The 20,187-nt window shown below is 42.2% G+C and overlaps 1 protein-coding gene across 1 annotated transcript in view; it reads right to left on the bottom strand.

Moving 5' to 3' along the window:
* DNAH3 (dynein axonemal heavy chain 3) overlaps positions 1 to 20,187 on the bottom strand; it is a 168,217-nt gene that overhangs the window by 93,067 nt on the left and 54,963 nt on the right. Inside the window, exons 24-33 of the mRNA XM_040635247.1 lie at positions 18,991 to 19,105; positions 16,757 to 16,873; positions 15,772 to 15,951; positions 14,212 to 14,348; positions 10,682 to 10,883; positions 9,113 to 9,205; positions 7,624 to 7,734; positions 4,614 to 4,728; positions 1,734 to 1,932; positions 191 to 299 (exon numbers count right to left, since the gene is read on the bottom strand). Of these exons, the coding sequence (XP_040491181.1) occupies positions 191 to 299; positions 1,734 to 1,932; positions 4,614 to 4,728; positions 7,624 to 7,734; positions 9,113 to 9,205; positions 10,682 to 10,883; positions 14,212 to 14,348; positions 15,772 to 15,951; positions 16,757 to 16,873; positions 18,991 to 19,105 (1,378 nt within the window). The remainder of the gene's footprint in view (positions 1 to 190; positions 300 to 1,733; positions 1,933 to 4,613; positions 4,729 to 7,623; positions 7,735 to 9,112; positions 9,206 to 10,681; positions 10,884 to 14,211; positions 14,349 to 15,771; positions 15,952 to 16,756; positions 16,874 to 18,990; positions 19,106 to 20,187) is intronic.

The raw sequence follows: 20,187 nt of genomic DNA, 5'->3' as shown, positions 1-20,187 counted from the left end.
GGGATGGGTTCTCTCATATCTGAATTACCCTGCACATGAAATACAGGTGGGGCTCCTTTCTTCCTATTCCACTGCCGGAACTGGGGCCCCACTCTTCCTCTTCTGCTAAACCATCTGGAACTTCATGTCAACTCTCCTGGAGTCCAGAGAGGAATGGAAGAGAGGTTAAGACTAGACAGCATTCCCCTACCTGCTTGGCCAAAGCTTTGGCCAGATCTTTGGTAGTTTCTGTCTTGCCTGTACCAGCTGGTCCCTCTGGAGCTCCCCCAAGGTTCAGCTTCAAAGCCCCCATCAGTGTCCTAAAGGGAAAAAATAAGAATTTGGTGCCCAATGGGGCGCCTGGGTGGCTGTCAGTTAAGTGAACGACTAGATTTCAGCTCAGGTCATGATCTCAGGGTTGTGAGATTGAGCCCACATTGGGCTCCATGCTCAGTGTGGAGCCTGCTTAAGATTCTCTCTCTCCTTCTGCAACTCCCCTGCCTCTCTCCCTCTCTTAAAAAAAAAAAAAAAAAAAAAAAGAAGAAGAAGAAGAATTTGGTGCCCAAGTCCTAAGACACAGGAAAGGAACTGACTTTTGCTTTATTTTGTTCTGACTCATAAAAATAGCTTTATTTTTTTTCCAATTACATGACCAACATATCATCATTGTAAAAAAAATGTTTTACTCAGCACTGTAACCTCAGAGCCTGGTGCATGGGCACCCACAAACATTTGTTTGAATGAATGATTGAATGGATAAATGAATACACACATAAATGAATCAAATAAAAGTTAAAAATCTTCATAAACTCCAGATTCCAAAGATCACCAGTGCTAATGGAGTGATGGAAATACATATATTTCTCTCACTGGATTATGAACTCTTGAGTTTAGGACCTGGATTTTGATTCAGTTTGATAAGAGTAGGGGCAAAATAAATGTTAGAAATTAATGATGTGTTCTTCACTTTTGCCTCTACAGCCCCTTGTGTGAGCCTCTTAGTTTCAGTTAACAAACCATTTTATACTCATCTGAGTACGTCTCTGTCCCCTGATCCCATTAGGTTGAGGGTTTCTGGAGGGCATGCATGGTGCACAGGAGACTTTAAGAAATGGCTACTGAATAACAGGTGAAATAAATGAATGAATAAAGACCAAAAATCACGGAACACAGAAAATAAGTGATTGAGGACTTTGAAGGAAAAAATACTCAAGAATTATCTTTATGATTATAAAAAATTCCACCTTAAAGAACATACAAAATCAAAGGAAATCTAAATATCACAAAATTGACACATTCACAGAGTTCAGATTTCTAATGATACAAACACCAAGGAAAGTGGTAAAGGGCTTTGCTGAGCGCAGAATGATTACGTCTCACCACCAGACTGGTTGGCTGAGCTTGGAGACTCCTTGCCAGAGTCCTTCACCTGGCCCCTTTTCTATCTTTCATCCATGGGATCTCCAGGCACCATCTTGATTCCTGCCATCGGAGAGCTTCCTACTTAAGTACTGCGGCATTTTTAAGGACCAGCATCAACGTTCTGGGTCCTTATTTCTGGCCTAAGGCCTAATGTCCATGCCCATCTGTGGGACCATGGTTACTAAGGGCAAAATTCTAAAATCTGAGAATATGAAATGTAGAGGGAAACGTCACAAACACAAGATGCCCCTCACCTTCTTCCCCAAAAGGTTTTCCTTCTGGAATTCTCTATTCACCCTTTGGGTCAGGGGTGGGGGAGGGGCAGAGGTTACCTGTAGCAGCGGTCAGTGAGGGGTGTAATCACCAGCCGGGGGGAGTTCCCCAGGTACTCATAGCCATACAAGGCTTCTGTGGTGATCATCTGCACCTGCACATCCTTCGAATCCCAGTAGTAACGCAGCTGGGAGATCCACTGGAAATCGTTCAGATCACAGATACTGTCCTCAGATAACTTGGCCACCACATCACGAGCTGTTGGGACAGACGCAGACATGGAAACACACAAATGCAGAGCTGTCAGCATACTCCTATGCCCACAGACTGCTCAGAGGGGGTCTGAGGACTTCATCCAGGCCACCCCTCACTCTCCAAACAGTTTCAGACTCAACTAGCCTCCCTGCCTACCCCTCACCTGCAGGTAGCAATGTCTTTCAGAAGCTGGCCTTTGCTTCTCCCAAGGAGCCAGGCAAAGAATCCACTGCGTTGTCTGCTCCCAGACAGTATAGCAGAGGCATTACAAGTGCATACTCTGAAATCAGACCGCCTGGATCCTAATTCTGAATCTGCCATTGACTAGCTGGTGACTTTGGGCAAGTTATTCAACCTCTCTATTGAGTTATGTAATCTGTAAAATGGGGACAACACAGTACCTACCTTATAGGGTTATTATAAGGTTATTAGGAGGACTAACTGTATATACAATTGACCCTTGAACAACATGGAGTTTAGGGGTGCCCACCCATGGTACAGTAAAAAATCTGCATATAACTTTTGACTCCCTTCAAACTTAATTACTGAAAGCCTACTGTTGACTGGAATCCTTACAGATAACAGCCAATTAACACATATTTTGTAAGTTATATGTATTATATACTATATTCTTACAATAAAGTAAGCTAGAGAAAATATTTAAGAAAATTGGAAGGAAGAGAAAATACATTTACAGTATTGTATTATATGTTCCAATAAAAATTCCCATGTAAGTGGATCTGTGCAGTTCAAACCCATGTTGTTCAAGGATCAACTGTATATACACGCACGTATATATACCTACACATACATATATATGTACATATATAAATATCTACACATCTACATGTATATGCAGATATTGATAGATGAAAGAAAAAGGAAGAAAGATTATATAAATATTAGCTACTGTTATCATTCCCAAATTCTTGGGGGACTGACCCAGAGAGCTTTGCAACATGTAGTTACCCCAAATGCTGTCATATCCCCACTATGACCCTTTTGGCCCTGTTCCAGGCTTCTAGGATACCCTAGGAGAATACAGTCAGCTTGGCCTGATGCAGTTGGCAAGGGAAGGGGTCTCATGAACCCACGGTTAGATATAGTCTTTCCATCTGGGGGCCTTGACCAGATGGGAGATATACTTCTGGGTTTCCTTCTTTCTCTCACAGGATTATGAGCCTAATTTTATTTTCTCACAGTGATGGAAGGCCCTGAAGTTGAAGAGTGAACAGAGATTTCTAAGAATCATTAGCTATTTTTTAGGGAACTCTAAGGTGAGAACTATTGAGATCTCAGAACTAAGACAGTAGGGGCACCTGGGTGGCTCAATTGGTTAAGCATCTAACTCTTGATCTCACCTCAGGTCTTGATCTCAAGAGTCATGGGTTCAAGCCCCACGCTGGGCACAGAGCCTACTTAAAAAAAAAAAAAAGTAGGACAGCAGTTCGAATTTAGTATCTCAGAAACATAACTTTGTAAAGGGACGCTTCTGCAAGTCTACTGCCTCTCTGCGTAGAGAAGTCTTTATGACAGTGAACTCCAAAACCCTCCAGACTCTCCCATCCTTCCTGAGGAATTTAATTCCCTTCCAGGTTCTGGAGGGAAATCATAGAGTGGTCGCAGGAGTAGGGGTCTCCATGAGGGACCCAAGAGGAAGGTGAATCTCAAGGGACTAACTTGCAGATGTCTGCATGATGCAGTGTGTATGTGTGTTCATGTTTTGTGCATGGGTGTCTCTGTGCATGTGTGTGCATGTGTGTGAACAGAACCACTCTGGGGTGCCCCGGGCAGTAACCACACCTGCACTTCCTACCAAATGAAGATAACATTCTCCCTTCTCTCTCCCTGATTTCATGCTAGTCTATCCAAGAGAAATTAGATTGAAATGAGCATCGACCTTAAGGAGAGTAAGATGCCATGAAATGCCAGTAGGAAGCTAGGTGTAAGAACAAGAGAGACACTGTTTCCAGGCAACCAGCTAGTCCAGCCCTAGTTTCCTTGGTGGTGATGGAGTGAGGGTGAGGGGGTGGTTTGTTTTATATAAAGACCCCAGTTCTTCCTCCTCCTCCCCTTCTCCTTTTTTCCCCCCCCCAGGCAAGTGCTGGAAGGCATTCTCTCTCTCCTGTTGCCTCCCTGAATACACTGCCCATTTCCAGTCTCTTGGGTTTGGAATCAGACAGACATAGAATTACAATTAAATCAATTACATCAAATTATAAAACAGCCTGTGCTCCTTAGTAGCTGTGTGCCTCTGGGAAAGTGATTTACCTAAGCCTCAGGTTCTCAATTTGAGAAGTGTGTATAAAAATGAGATAATGTACGTCAAGCACTTAGCCCAGAGCCTGGCATATGGTGAGTATTAAAAAATCTTAGCTACGGTCAGCCTCAAGAAATTGTTCCAAGTTGGTGAATCTCAGAAATGGCTATGGCTGCCATTGTCTCCGCAAGAGCCCTGCTTGGCGGTTTCCTGGAAACAAGGGTGGGAACGGGAGGGGAAAACACGCTGGAGATTCACAGCAGCTCTGGCTTCTCTCCTTACCCCTCACCTTATTCTCAGTTGGAGAAACCCCTCCCTCATAGCAAAGAGGACGCTGAACTACTCCACCCAGGGGAATGGAGAGCAGCCAACCTGGCTGCTATTCTTAGACAGTCAGCAATGCCAGGGAAGCCTCCTTTCTCACCGTGGACGTCGATGACCGTGAGGGCCCCGAGGGTGAGTCGAGCCCCGCTGCTCAGTTTCCCTCGCACCAACTGGACAATCTGTGCAATCTGATCATTGCTCTTCTTCAGAAAATCCTGGCAGGGGCATAGGAGGGGACAACTGGTTAAATTGGATTCTCCTCTGTAACCCTCTCTTGGGCAATGGCACCATCTACCATCCCATGGCCCAAACTATTCCTCCAGATCCCTTTCCCTCACCACCTTCATTAACCTCTAGACGAGTTGCAAATGCATTATGCTAATTGAAAGAAGCCAAATTTCAAAGGCTAGATACCTTGATTTTATTGTTATGATATCATGGAAAAGATAAAACTACAGAGCAGGCAGCAGATTGGTAATTGCCAGAGGCATGGACAGGGGAAGGGGTTGCTACAAGGGGCTTGAGGGAGTTTTGGGGGGGGGGGCATGGAACGGTTCTATATCCTGATTGGGATGGCGGTTACACAAATATATGTGTTTGTTAAAACTCAGAACTGTACACTAAAAAGGGTGAATTTTACTGTATAGCAGTCATGCAATAAATCTGAATTAACAAAAAAAAAAAATCTGAAACTTTTTCAGATTAAAGGAGACACAGGGGATGTGAAAACTAAATGTATGTCAGCAATTATCCTGGAATGGATCCTGAACCAGACAAAAAGACATCAGTGGGGCAAACGGCTAAATTTAGATTACCCAATTTAGAGGTGTATGGATTAGATAAGAATGTCTCTTGCATCAGTGTTGGTTTCCTGACTTGGATAATTGTACTGTGGTTATTTAAGATGTTAATATTGGGGGATTCTAGATGAAAGGTGTATGAGAATTCTTTGCGTTATTTTTGCAACATTATTTGTAAGGCTGACATTACTTCGAAATAAAGAGTTAAAAATAGAAATAAATGTTAAAAAGGAAAAAAAAATGGAGACCACCTTAGGCTCATAGCTCACCGTCCCCACTTCCTAGCTCTGTAGTTCTGGGCAAATGATATTAACCCTCTGAGTCTCAGTCTCCTGTTCTGTCGAGCCCAGATAACTACAGCTACTTCTCGGAGCTGTTTTGAAGATTAAGTGAGATGATGAAGCACTTGGCACAATGCGAATAAAGTATCCAGTATATACAGATGGTTCTTATTATTAATAAAGTACTGACACACAGCAAAAAACAAAGTAACAACCTTTTCAATGCTTCCTCATTGCCTTTGCTGTGGGTCTGGAAACCCCTTGGTGACAGGGCTGCTGCACACATCTTTCTGAACCACACCCATTCCACAGCTATTCTGAATCCAAGTGCCTGCAATTGCTGGAATGCACCATATTTTTCATCTTCAGACTTTTGCACATTCTGGTCTCTCTCTCTCTCTCTCTCTCTCTCTCTGGAACACTCTTTCTCCTGTTCTTTGCTTGGCTAATTCCTATTTCTATTTTTTGTCTCCTCTTAGACACCATTTTTCTAGGACATCATCTCCAATTCTAACCCTTTTCTTACTTCTCTCCTTCCTCCCCGCCCTTCCTGGATCCCCATACTTTCCTTTATCACTGTTCTAGTGAAGAGACTTTTTATCTCCCCCACTAGACTGTAAATCCATGAGGACAGGGACCATGTCTCTCTCATTCAACTCTAAATCCCTCTGCCTAGTAGCATCATTCCAGCATGGAGCAGAGGTCAAATAAATATTTGTTAAACAAACAATGGATGGATGGATGGATGGATGGATGGATATCTTGCACCAACACTTGCTTTCTTTAGGATGCTGAGCCACATTATTCAGCATCCATATACTCCAAGGCTGGGGTGTGGGATGGGAAGCAGTCTCTCCGTTTTACAGGTAGGAAAACTGGGGCACAGAGATGCAGTCACAAAAATCAGAATTTTTTAGTGTTTCAAAAATCTGAAATGAGATACGTGATAGCAGTTTGCAAGTGTCAAGTGCAATATGTCTGTAGGAATTATCAACATGGAATGTGTATAAATTTGAACCTTGGTCAAATGCTCATGTTCTAATTTTAAGGTGTAAAGCAAAATATAGTAAAGTGAAATATTTCCTGTTTCGCAGCCAGTCATCTATGGGGGGAAGAACAGAAGGTCTATTGAGATCATCATGGGAAATGATACCACGGTGAAAATGTTGGAAATGAAGTTACCATTCATTTGTTCAGTAAATATTTACTGAGCACCTACTATGTGCTCAGCATTGCAAGGACCCCAAGAGATATAATAGTGAACAAAACAGACGTGGTCTTGCCCTCTGGGGTTCCTAGCCTGGGCTCCAGGACTGACTAACTTTCCGGCATCTCATTTAACTCTCCCACAATACAGTACTCTGACGTTATAATACAACATGGTACACTGTGGTGCATTATATAGTCAAGGAGACTGAGACTCGGGTTAAGGAACTTGCCCATGGTCACACAGCTAACAAGGGCAAGTATCAGGATTTGAACCCAAGTTCACCCAGGTGTTGAACTCTCAAGCACTGGCCTCAATGGCAAGAGTGAATTGGAAATACGCATGTCTGGATCTGAGGACAAGCAGGACTTGAGCACTCTTGGTCTCAAGAGAACTCTGAAGGAAGAGCTGTAGGTGGGTTTGTGTTCAACTGCAGGTGGTGAGAAGTGGGTAATGGTGGAGGAGGAGGAGAAAACAGGATTATGTGGTCTTTTGGCCCAGGAAGAAGACCAGAGATCTCAGTTGGTGGAAATTCTACCAGGTTGACCCCTGGAAGTAAAGACTGATAAAAATTTAAAACACTGCAGCTTAGAATTTCTGCCTGGGAAGGACCATGAGAGGTATTACACTAGAGAACTCCAGGGCAGCTCCAACTCCAAATTCTCTATCTTGCTGTCCCCGTGAAAACTCTGACTTCTCTATGCCACGGTTGGATGTTGATTTTTTTTGTTGTTTAGAAAACATGGCTACTTTAATTATATGTCCTTCAGATCCTAATCAAGCTTGAAGCTCCTCTACAAGCTTTATGACATGCTTACTTACCGGAAGGGTCTTTTCTACCAGGGCTTGGGACACCTCCTTGGTCCAAAAGATGGAGGAGACACAGATAACCACCTGGCCAGGCCACTGCAAGACCCACTTATTACGAGGGACCTGGGAAAGTGCAGGGGGGCATGTGGTAAAGTCAGTTCATCTTGTGGGACTTAAACCAACATCTGAAAAACACCCCCCACCACAAAATACAAAATCCTCCTCCACCCCCAGAAGCTACCACACTTGACATCTTGGGATTATTGATTTATGTCTTCCTCCCTGGATTTTATGAAAAAGAAAAAAAAATCATCAACAATCTCATCAACTCTTTTTTTTCTTCTTTTTTCTTAGGCTCCCAATCCAAGGATTATAACACAGTTATAACACAGAATCAAGGTGCTATTCACAGAGTTTTCATAACCACCCTTTTTGATGGCTACATAATATTGCAGTGCTGGGCCAGTTTTCTTAGCCTTGCCCAGAACCCCCCAAACTTGTTTTAAACTATAGATTTGACAAACTATGCAGCCAGAGGGCTGAATCTGGCCTTGCTTTTGTTTTTGTAAATAAAGGTGTATTGTGACATAGCCACACCCATTCTTTACCAATCATCCAAGGCTGCTTCTGCACTATGAAGGCAAAGATCAATAGCGTGTGTGGCCCACAGAGCTGAAGACATTATAAAAACATTTACTTTACCGAAAATGTTTTCTCACTCTTGCTCTAGATGCAGTGGCATGAAGTCATTCCATACAGGTAGCCATTTTTCTTTTACTTAATTTTTTATTTAAAATAAAGCATAGGACAAAGGGCTGGCCCGTCATTTACAATACGATACTTCTAAGAGGGACAGCAGGGTCAGTACTCCGTACTTTAGTGGGAAGGTGTTAACTGAATATTCTTCTGTTTGATGGAAGGGGTCGTGGGGGTGGGGCCCTGAAAAGTTGGAAGAAAAGGCACCCAAAGTCAAGGAGCACAAAGACCTGGTCTGTCTACATTTAGCCTTGCTAGGAGCTGGCTGAAGAGTGATCCCCAACAGTTCTTTTCTTTTGGCTTTCTTCTGTCATACCTGTTTCCCCTAACACTTTGGGAGTTTAAAGAGTTGTACCATTCAGTGCATGTGTACTGTAAACAAAAAGCCTAGAGAGAGAAATGCTTAATTGGAAGGTGCTCTAAAAAGACCTCCTGCCATGAATTCATTTCACAGAAGGGACTTGCAGCTAGCAGCCAGAGGGTTCTGACTAACCATCTTGTCTTGTGTCATCTGCTTCTAACTGTTAATGTTCCACCAGAAATATGTGCATCGCCCCAGGATTCAGAGGGAAAGAAGAGAGAGGCACGGTGGGGTCACGGAGGGGTCAGGTGTTACCCCGCAGGATCCGGATGGGTTTTGGTAGAAGGAAGAGGGGTGCTTAGAATTGATCCATTTAACCTTCTCCCTAACGTTATTGTCACTGTGCTAACAGCCTGGCAGCACGTGTACCCGATTCTCATTTACCTGGACATATGCTTCAATCCCAAGTCTAATAACCTCCTGCATACTGGCAATCATCATCTTCTCCACCTGCTGGAGCCACTTTTCCACCATGCCCTACAGGGGTGAGACAAAGCAGCAGCATGTTGGCCAAGCCCGGAGGGAGGGATCACGGGCAGACCCAGCTTTCTCTCTGGACCAAGGTTGGAGGAAGGCCAAACGTCTGACACCTCTTCAAGCCAATATTCTTTAATTATGTGTTTTATATTTATTTACTTATTTATATTTTTTTATTCTAAGAAGTATGTGTGATGTAAAAGGGGAATGGGGAATTCTTAACATGCATTTCCTGTCATTTTCTGAAACACGACTTCTCAGGAAACAAATGATACATTGACGCTTCAATTCATAAAATAAATTCCTCATTTCTAATAAACAGTCCTAATTCTTGCCTTATTCCAGTGGTTCCCAAACTTTGCTGTGCACTGGAATCATTTGGAGATTCTTAAAAAATATGGACACCTGACTTCCATTCCTAGCCATTCCGATTTAATTGTTACGGGATGCAACCTGGGTATTTGGATGTTTTTGTTGTTGTTGTTTGTTTGTTTTTGTTTTGTTTTCTTTGTTTTTAAAGCTCTATGGTTAATTCAAATGTGCAGCAAATGATTTTAGAATTTCAGGTCACTGTAGCTCTTAACTTCAGGCACCTGTGAGCTAGCTGGTATCTATTTGGAAATGTGATTCCTGGTTATTAAAACTTTGATGTGTGGCTGGCAAAAATGGTTAACAAAGTAAAGCCAAGAATGCTTGTCTATTTCTACTCCATGGTGCTGTCCTGTTCAGCAGGAGTGGGAGTAATTTACATTTTACTCATTATATAAGGACACTTGTATAAAAACCTGAGTAAAATAGCATTGATTCCATAATGTTTTATTGACCCTTAAAAACGCCTGCCCCAGCAACCTGTCTGACCAGATCACAGTTTTGTTTTGGTTTTTGTTTCTTTTGTTTTTTTTTTTTTTTTTTTTTTATTTAGAGAGAGAGAGAGAGAGAGCACACGCAGTGGCACGCAGATGATGGTGGAGTAGCAGAACAGAGCAAGAGGGAGTGAGAGAATCTTAAGCAGCCTCCATGCTTACCGTGGAGCTGACACAGGGCTCAATCTCATGACCCTGAGATGATGATCTGAGCCAAAATCAAGAGTCAGACGCTTAACCAACTGAGCCACCCAGGTGCCCCTGACCAGTCACTTTCAACTGGGCTCTGCTCATGGAGATCTGAACAGCATCAGCTGTTGGTTCTAATGTCTACTAGGGCCTCTACATCAGGTTTGGTTGAAGTCCTTCCATAAATTTAGTGTGTCACATGGATTGCAATATCACCCCCATTGTAGAGATGGGCAAACTGAGACTCAGAAAGACTAAGCAATGTCCCAGAGTTGTCCAGTCATTAAGCTGTGGAACCCAGGTGTTCCACACCCAGGTAGTATGGAACTTGAGTCCAAGTGCTTAACCAATCAATATGCTCTCTGCTCTCTCTGTATTGCTCTGTTATGGAGAAAGGAATGAAAATGAGTAAGAGGAAAGTTACTTTGGCTTGAGCAGGGTAGATTTTCTGTTTGAATGGAACGGTTTCTTTTTCTGAGCTGATCATGCCCACAATCTCCAGATTGTCTGTAAATTCTAGCTTGGCAATTCCTTCAAAGCACTTCTTCAAATGTGGCTGCACGCGAAGGGGGTCCTTTGTCTCTGACAAGATCTCCAGCAGCTCATCATTTGACAAGAAGAAGAACCTATTTCAAAGCAAAGGAATATGGTAACTGGAATGTCTTTTGAGAATGTATTTTCCCAATGAGGTGATACTCCCTAAAAGGTAGAGGACACCCCGTGAACACCAGCCATGTTTTAGAGTCTTCTTTAAGGCACACTCCCCTTCACCATTTTTCATCTGGGGCATAGAGGGTGGAGACAGTTTTGACTCAGAGCAAGAGAAAGGATGAAAGCTGGCATATACCAGCTTGATATGATTTGGGGGTAGCGTGCTTCCTCTTGGGATAAACCTGGATAGAACAGTGGTTCTCAACCTTGGCTGCACTTTAGAATCACCTGTGAAGCTTATTAAAAAAACTCCAATACCAAGGTTGCACTGCCCAGTTTCTAATAAAATTGATTTGGGGTTGGGTCTGGGGATTTTGATTTTTAAAATCCCAGGTGATTCTAATACATAGTCAGTATTGAGTAGGAGGAGAGAGAAGACCTCCTTGTCTTACCTTATCTCCAGGTATGACATGTTGCAGGTGTGAAATAAGAAGTATGCTATTAATGAACCTATCTGATGTGTAACACAAAGGCAAAAGGAAATGTAGGTAAAATTAAATTTCCTTACATTTTGCAGCCCATTGATGAATAGTTGAGACAGGCAGAGTATGACATTCCTCGAGGAACTCACAACTGATTAATGTTAAGGCTTTGCTTGAGGCAAAAAGCAACTTTAGCCAGACCTCCAGGATCCTGTAAGTCTTCTTTAACACATGACAATCCTTTCCGAAACTTCCTTTGCCTCTACCCCACCCCCTCAATTTAAAAGTATACAACCAATCGCTCCTCACAATCCCAGGGCAGCTCTTTCTGCCATAGGTCCTGTCCCTATGCTTTAATAGAACTACCTTTTTGCACTGAAAATGCCTCAAGAATTCTTTCTTGCACTGAAAATGCCTCTTGTTTGCTCCTGGACCCCACAACACATCACATCACTATCTACATGCAGAGGCTTTGACCATGTTCTAAGTTAGAAATGATAAGCTCATTCTCTTGCTCAGACCCTTAAAGCAGCAACCACAAACCTGAATGTTAAAGGTATAAACCTCTACTATAAGCACCAAGCTGAAAGTCCCATAATGGAGGGACCACATGATTATGGTCTTCACTGTATATGGTGGATTATAAAAATGGCCACAATATTTATGGCTCCTCCCTACAGGAGGTAGAGTCTGTTTTCAAACCTGGCCTGGCTCTGTGTCGGGCTTTGGCCAGTAGACTGTAGCAAACGTGAATTTGTGCAAATTCCAAGCCTAGACATCAAGAAGCCTTAAAGCTTCCACTCTTGCTGGCCTTGGGAATCCTGCTACCACCACAATGGTAATAAATCCAGGCTAGCTTTCTGGAGGATGAAAGACATGTGGTCCAACTATCCTGGCTGCCCCAGCCAAAAGGAAGCCAACCACTAAACAAGTGATTGAGGCCATCAACTACCAGCTGACTACAGTCACGTGAATGAGTCCTCATGAGACCAGAGGAACCATCCACCTAAGACCAGAGGAACCACTGGGCTAGACCAGAAGAACCATCCAGCTGATCCCAGCCCTATTTGCAAACCCACAGAATTGTGAGCTAAATAAACAGTTGCTGTTTTAAGCTTCTAAGTTTTGGGGAGGTTTGTTACACAGCAAAGCAAACTAATGCATTATAGCTGCAGTGTTGAGCAGGTAAGAAGAGCTCAATAATTACTTGTTGTCTGACTAACTTACCAATATCTAGTGATATCAATTTCTCCCACTGCCAAGTAAAGTTCAAACAGGTGATCTCTATGGATTCATCAAGTGTGGTAATGAATAAGGCTCAGTGGCCATAAGAGTAATTATTAAAAAATTTGTATAACATAAAATCATTATTTAGCACTCTGTATTTTCAAGATAAAATTAATTTCAAATATGTGAAATTATTCAAAAACATTTTTGAAGTGTTTTCTCAGAGTGCTTGACTTTATTCTATAAAAATGCATAAAGACACATTGAGATATTCATGATGGGGTGTGTGTGTGTAACTTAGGGAGAAAACGAGGCTCAGAGAGGTTAAATAACTCAGTATTTTATACAGACTGCCTGAATGAATTCTGGCTTTTCCATTTACCTGTCTCGTGCTTTCTGGCAAGTTACTATTTCCTTATTTGTAAAAGGCAGATAATAATAATGCTTCCAACCTCATAGGATTATTGTTTAATCCTATGATTAAATTTAAATAAGTTAATACAGGTAAGGCACTTAGGGCAGTATCCTGACATATGGTAAATGCTGTGGTAATGTTGGCTATTGTTCATATTTTAATAAGGAATAACAGTAATGGGAATAGGACTAAAAGCCCAAATCTCAGGGGTTTTCTCTTCCTAAGTTTTGTGCTTCCAAATCGAGGTTCTTTCCACTATTTGTGCTTATTCGTGTTGTCCAATCCTGAAGCCATTAGCCATATATGGCTATCTACATCACAAAATTAATATTAAATAAATTAAAAATTCACCTTTTCAGGCACACCAGGACATTTCTGAATCCTACACAAATTTTTGAAAATTTGTGGTGGAAAGCAAGAAACTAACTTTGTCTCCATATAATGGAACACTAAAATTTACTTTTCTTAAAAGCGCATTGGGATCAAACTTACATCCAAATGGCATGGAGTGACCAGCCATGGTGAGCCACACATGGACAGATTATCAGGAATGAGGACCCTCTTTTTTGCAACCAGCCCTCTAAAATGACTGACTTTTATGCAGAAGAACACTGGTTCTTGTGGAAAAAAAGAGTCAAATATTTATAAAAGTACCTACCAGAAACTACAACATTTGATGGCAAAAACATTCAACCGACATTTCTTAAACAGTTTCGACAGCCAAATGCTTTACATGCATTATTTCATTGATCCACACAAACAAAGATATGAGTAAGAGCCACCATTATATTTCTATTTTACAGTGGAGAATCTGAGGCTCAGATAGATTTGCTCAAGGTCTCAAGATTAGTTAAGTGAAAGAGCTGGGACTCAAACCGAGGTCTGTTTAACTCCAAAGTCTAGGCTCTTACTCATGACTATGATATCCCTTCCGTTGGGTATTTGACCATGATGGCTGGCCTAGGTGTGGATTTGGCCCCTACTGATGTCCATTCAACCTCATTCTAAATAATGACTGTGAAGACATCCCCTTCCCCTGAGAGCTGTCTTGTGGAGAATGGAGAACCAGGAAAGACTATGAAATAGGTTGGTAGAAGCCAACTCTCAGGATGAAAAATGTAATTCTACCTATGAATGGGTCAAAAAGTCGACTCCAAACAAAAGAACAGTACCAAATACCTGGGAAAAAATAGTCTCTTCTTCTCCAAGTAATTATTCAGCCCCTTCTGGATGTCCTCCAACAGAAGGTTGGCTTCTTGAAGCTTCTCAGCCATCCGTGGCTGATCTGCAGCCACCAGAACCCTGGTATCCTTCACCTAAGTTGCATCAAAAAAAGTGAGAATCACCATGGGGTTCCCAGATTCTGAGACTGATCACTGTAGTGAGTGTATGACCAGTGCATCAACTACTGACCTCCCTGCCCAGCTAACTTAGCCTCCTAATTCCACAAGGGTGAAGGCTCATACAACATGATCCTATTCCTCTGGATGTGGTTGACTCCCTCCTTCTACAAAAACCTTCCATTTTGTACAACTCCTCGGAATGTCCCTTTGTTAGATGGGAGGCTGCCTGATTTATGAATTGTTTAATAAAGCCAATTTGATCTTCAAAGTTTAAAATCAGCCAATTTGACCTTTACAATCTAAAATCAGTTGAATTTGTGTTACTTAATACTTGCAACCAAAGAATCTGAACCAAAACAGAGTTGGAGGAAGGAGGATATCATGAAAACCGGCTCTACTTGCTGGGCAATATAAATGCCCAATGGAGCAGATAAATTTTGAGATAAATTCTTTACAAGGGAGCCCCAATTGAGCACACTTGACTTCAAAAAGGAAAAAGATATCATCTCTTAATAGATAGTCCTGATTGCCTTGTACACCCAGTGAACTCATTTGTCAAGGCTTGTTTCTAATGTTGCCCCCTTTGGAGGCCTTTCTTGACGCTCGCAGGCAACTAAATCACTCTCTTGTGTTCTGAAAGCTGTTTGTATATACTTCTACTATAGCTCTCCTGTTTACCTAAGACTCTCTCCTCCCAAGACAGTGAAGTCTATGAAGGCACAAATCATATTCTAGTTTTCTTCAAGTATTTTCTGTTAATTCAATGCTGGGTACCAAATAAACATTTGTTAAACAAGTAACTGAATATGGGGGCGCCTGGTTGGCTCAGTTGTTAAGCGTCTGCCTTTGGCTCAGGGTGTGATCCTGGCGTTCTGGGATCAAGCCCCACATCAGGCTCCTCCGCTGGGAGCCTGCTTCTTCCTCCCCCATTCCCCCAGCTTGTGTTCCCCCTCTCTCTGGCTGTCTGTCTCTCTGTTGAATGAATAAATAAAATCTTAACAGAACAAAACAAAACAAAAAAACGAGTAACTGAATATGGAGGAGAATTTGAATTCTAAAATAATCCTCAATCTATAGACGTTTTACTGCATTATCCTGTGACAAAATCTCCTACCTTGTGAGGAATGAGAGCTGAATTATACAGACTGCTAACAGTGGCCTGTAGGAAGGTGGGTTTTCAAAAGGCCTCCATTCTCTTTATTACATATTTCTATGTTCAAATTTTTAGTAACAGTAAGTTTCAAAATTAGAAAAAAATTTATAAAAATATCGAATTTGAAAAAAAATCTAGTCTACTTAAAAATTTCAAGGGACATGGCTATGATGCACCATCAGGAACATCTGTATGGCATCCCACATTCCTGATGGTGAGATGTGCTAGGGAGTAAAAACTTACCGCTTGGGACATGAGCGATTTCCAGTAACTATCCACAGTGGCAAATTTCCTGCCCTCTTCTGGCATCTGGGCTATGATGTCCTCTGAACTGAAGATGGGTTCCAGGTAGAGCCAGGTGGCTTGGCATTTCAACCAGGCATCCAAAATTTCCTGCACACGAACCAGCTTTTCTTCCCACTTCTGTGAATGTAGCATTTGATATCTGAATCATTAACCTGCTGCTCTGCAACACAGGCCCAGCAACTGAACAAATCGGATGGATTTATTCATTCATTTGTTCGTTCCCTTGTTTAACAAATATTCATTGAGTATTTGCCCCCCTACGTTCTGGTCATTGCTCTAGGCAACGTGGATTCAGCAATGAAAGTAACCAACAAGAGTCCTTGCGTCATGTAGTTCTTTTTTTAGAATAATAACAATAACAGCAGCCATAATACTTACTCTTTGACCAGTGATGGGTCTGAGTGCTTTATGTATGTGAAACCAACGAATCCAACAGATTTATGAGGGAGGTATTATTACAAATCTCACTTTACAGATGCAGAAATGGACATACAACAGTTCAAGGAACTTGTTCAAGGTCAAACAACAAGGGGTGAAGCCAGAGTTTGAACCCAGGTAGTCTGGCTCCAGACTCTGTGCCCTTAGCTTATGCCATTTCTATAAACAATGAGCAGAGGAGGCCAAAACCCGTACCCTTGTGCAGTTTACATTCTAGATTACTCTAGCCCATAAAATACTTTCCAAATGTATTTTTATTCAGTGCATTAAAATCATCTCATCTTCTCTTTTGGCAGACTGTTGCAAAGGCTCAGTGTGCCATATGCTTACTTGGATGGTTACTGCTTTCAGTCTTGTGTTATTTATTTTTTCCAATCAGGAAAAACTGAGCTGCTTTGTTAACTGAACTTAAAAGTCTTCTCCCTCCTGCAACAAACCCGGAGCTAATGAGACATCACAAACCCTCAACCTCATTTCCTCTTACCCGGCATTCTGCTTCTATTGGTTTGATGAATGGGGAGCCACACATGGTCTGGGTCTTTATTACGTGATCATCAAGTAACAGCTGAATGTCATCAACTGCACACAAGATGCTTGTATCCTGCAAATAAAGATTTCCTGAGCTGTCAAAACCACAAGACCCCCCACTTTTCATGCTGATCTCCAAAGGCCCCACAGCTCAGATGTCCACCCAAGTGGGGCAGAAATCTGTCTCACAGAGGATGGAATTTCTATTTTTCTTCCTTCAAAGTGTTTTGTTTTGGTTTTTTTTTTTTTTTTTGAGATTTTATTTATGAGAGAGAGAGCGAGCACACCAGCAGTGGGAGGGGTAAGGGAGAGGAAGAAGCAGGCTCCCTGCTGTGCAGGGAGCCCAACGTGGGGCTGGATCCCAGACCGCAGGATCACGGACCTGAGCCAAAGGCAGACACTTAATTGACTGAGCCACCCAGGCCCCCTTCCTTGAAAGTGTTCTTAAAGACATTTATTCTCGACCTTCTTTGCAGAAATCAAATACAGTCCCAGCCCAGACCTGCAACTAGTATATTTTGGGGATGAGATGGTTCAGGGGGAGCATGTTGTTCTATTCCCTTCTCTATGTTCCAACTTCCCTGTCCACTTGCTGGCAAGCTGATCCTCAGGCAGGATAGCTGCTAATCTGACTGTTTGGGCCTTGACCTGTGGTTCCCAAACTGTGCCCCGAGGGCCTTCTGGGCACTGCAGCAAACTCAGCAATTTGCTGTTATTCAAAAATGAAATGCAATTTTTTTCTTTCAATTTATATGTATTTCTTAAAACAGTTGTTGATTGGATACAAATACTTACTAAAGTTGTTTGAACTTAATTACTTCATAAACAAAGCTGTTAGGAATTTCTTTTGGCCCAGGGAGGGGAACTATGAAAAAAGCACTAAGACACTAAAGGCGCCACAAGCAGAAAAAAGTTTGGGACCCTCTGCCCATGCTCTAATGGGGCCATTTTTTGCTAGCAGTTAAGGTTACTGTGCCTTGAAGGTCAGCTCCTATGAACGGCACTCTTTCTCCTGGGCCACCGTGGTGAGCAAGCTGAGAAGAGTCTGCTCCTCTCTGGCAGGTCTGGCCTTTTTGGCTCTGTTTTCACTTCCTTGAAGCCTACATCTGGGTGGTTAAATTTGGGCTAGGATATACTTTCTCATCTACCCTCTACCAGTAGCTCTGCACTGGAAGTTGTGTATCTAGCTCTTAATAAAAATGATACCGTGACTCCCTTTTGCTGTCAATCCTTGTCTATTAGCTGCATTACTCAAAAACTCTTAAGATGGGCCAGGTGCAATCGAGCTGTTCCCAGGTTGCCCAGCTCAACCCCCCACCCCAGCCCAACAGCCTCCAGCAGTATCTAATCCCATCAGGCGGTGTAGCACTGAACTGCTAGCATCCTCAGCTACCTGGTCCTGCTGAGAGAGGCCCCAGTTCTTCTCCTTTCCATTGGCTCAGCTACAGTTCTTATTCACATGAAATCAGTGCATCCTGACCATTCAAACTAAAGCAGTGGAGAAGTCACAAAAAGATAACATGAAGCCTGGGGGACAGGGAGATCCTCAATCTGCACTTCACATTAGAAAAAACAGGGGTGCCTGAAAAATATATATTTTTTTGTTTTGAGATGTTTTAAGCATTGTTTACCCAGGTATGCTTCTGAAGGACAGGGGTGGGGAAGCCCTCCCTGGGAGATGCTAATTCGACTGTCTTGTTCAGTTCCTTTGCACTGAGAAAGCTTGTGGCTCTGAATCAAAAGGCCTTTCTCATTTAAAAAATGCACCCTTCCTGTGGGGCCTGGAAGGAAGAATGACTGGCACATGAAGGCAGATGGGAGGAAACGATCTAATGCACAGGATAGTGATTACAGACAACAAGACCACATTAAAAACTCCAAAGTTGCTAAGAGACTGATCTTAATCGTTCCCACCACAAAAAAGAAATGATAATTATGTGACATCACAGAGCTGTTAGCTAACACTAGGGTAATGACCATATTGCAATACATAAATGTATCAAATCAACACTTGTACACCTTAAACTTATACAATGTTGCATGTCAATTATATTTCAATAACAATAAATAAAAAAAAAAAGTTAGGGATCCTTCCTTCCTGAGCTCTGTTGCAATTCTGAATGACTCCTTTCTGTAAGCTATAATAAATGGGCTGCTCTCAGGGGGTTGGGCAGTGGGGCTGACACTCACAGTGTCCCTGTACTTTACAAAGTTGAACGTCATGTTAACCCAGTCTGACTTCATTTTCTCCAAGTTTTTCTCCAGAGAGTATTCCTTACTGGCAGCTGCACCAATGGGTTCCAGTCTAAAGAGAACACAGCAACAGCAATGTCAACAGGAGGAGGGCAGGGAAAACATGGCAAAGGAGGAATTCAAAAGGCCCTTAATTTTACTAAAATGTTTACTAACCAACTCTAAGATGTGCCAGCTAGCTCTGATGTTTTACAGGGTTTCTTACCCTCAGCACTAGCAGCCTGTGGACTATGTTATGGGCTGAATTGTCTCCCCCCTAAAAATCATGTGTTGAAGTCCTAAACCCCAGTATCCTAGAATGTGAGGTTCCCTACTTGAGATGGGGTCTTTAACGAGGTAGTTCAGTTACTGAATAACACAGAGTTGTTGATCACTATATTGTACACCTGAAACTCATATAAAATGGTGTGTTAACAATAGTGGAATTAAAATTTTATTATTTTTTAAATTTTTTATTTAAATTCAATTAGCCATCATTAGTTTCAGATGGAATATTCAATAATTAATCAGTTGCATGTAACGCCCAGTGCTCATCACACTGGAATTAAAATTAAAAAAAAAAAAAGGTAGTTTAGTTAAAATGAGGTCATTAGCATGGGTCCTAATCCAATATGACTGGTGTCTTTATAAGAAGAGGAGATTAAGATAGACACACACAGACGGAAGACCACGTGAGGATACAGGGAGAAGGTGGCCTTCTGCAAACCAAGAAGAGAGGCCTCAGAAGAAACCAATTCTGCCAACGCCTCAATCTTGAACTTCCAGTCTCCAGGACTAGGAGAAAATAAGTTTCTGTTGTTTAAACCACCCAGTCTATGGCATTTGCTACAGCAGCCCTAGTGAACTAATACAGGGTGGATAATTAATTCTCTGTTGGGATGGGCGCTGTCGTGTCCATTGTGGGGTGTTTGGTAGCATCCCTGGGCTCTACTCACGAGATGCCACTAACAGACTCCCCTTTTCTCACCTCTTGTCAATTGTGGCAACCAAAACTGTCTCCAAATATTGTCAAATGTCTCCTTGGGGGGGGGGGGATTCCCCAGTTGAGAACTACTTTTTTAAAGCCATTAAAACGAGACCTCTCTTTCCCCATTTTCATTTAGTCCTTACTCCAGAATTATTATTCTGACTACC

Source organism: Ursus maritimus, unplaced genomic scaffold (assembly GCF_017311325.1).
Source record: "Ursus maritimus isolate PB19 unplaced genomic scaffold, ASM1731132v1 scaffold_2, whole genome shotgun sequence".
NCBI classification, from domain to species: Eukaryota; Metazoa; Chordata; class Mammalia; order Carnivora; family Ursidae; genus Ursus; species Ursus maritimus.
Note: the sequence above shows the minus strand (reverse complement) of the source record. Positions and strands in the feature narration are given on the sequence as shown.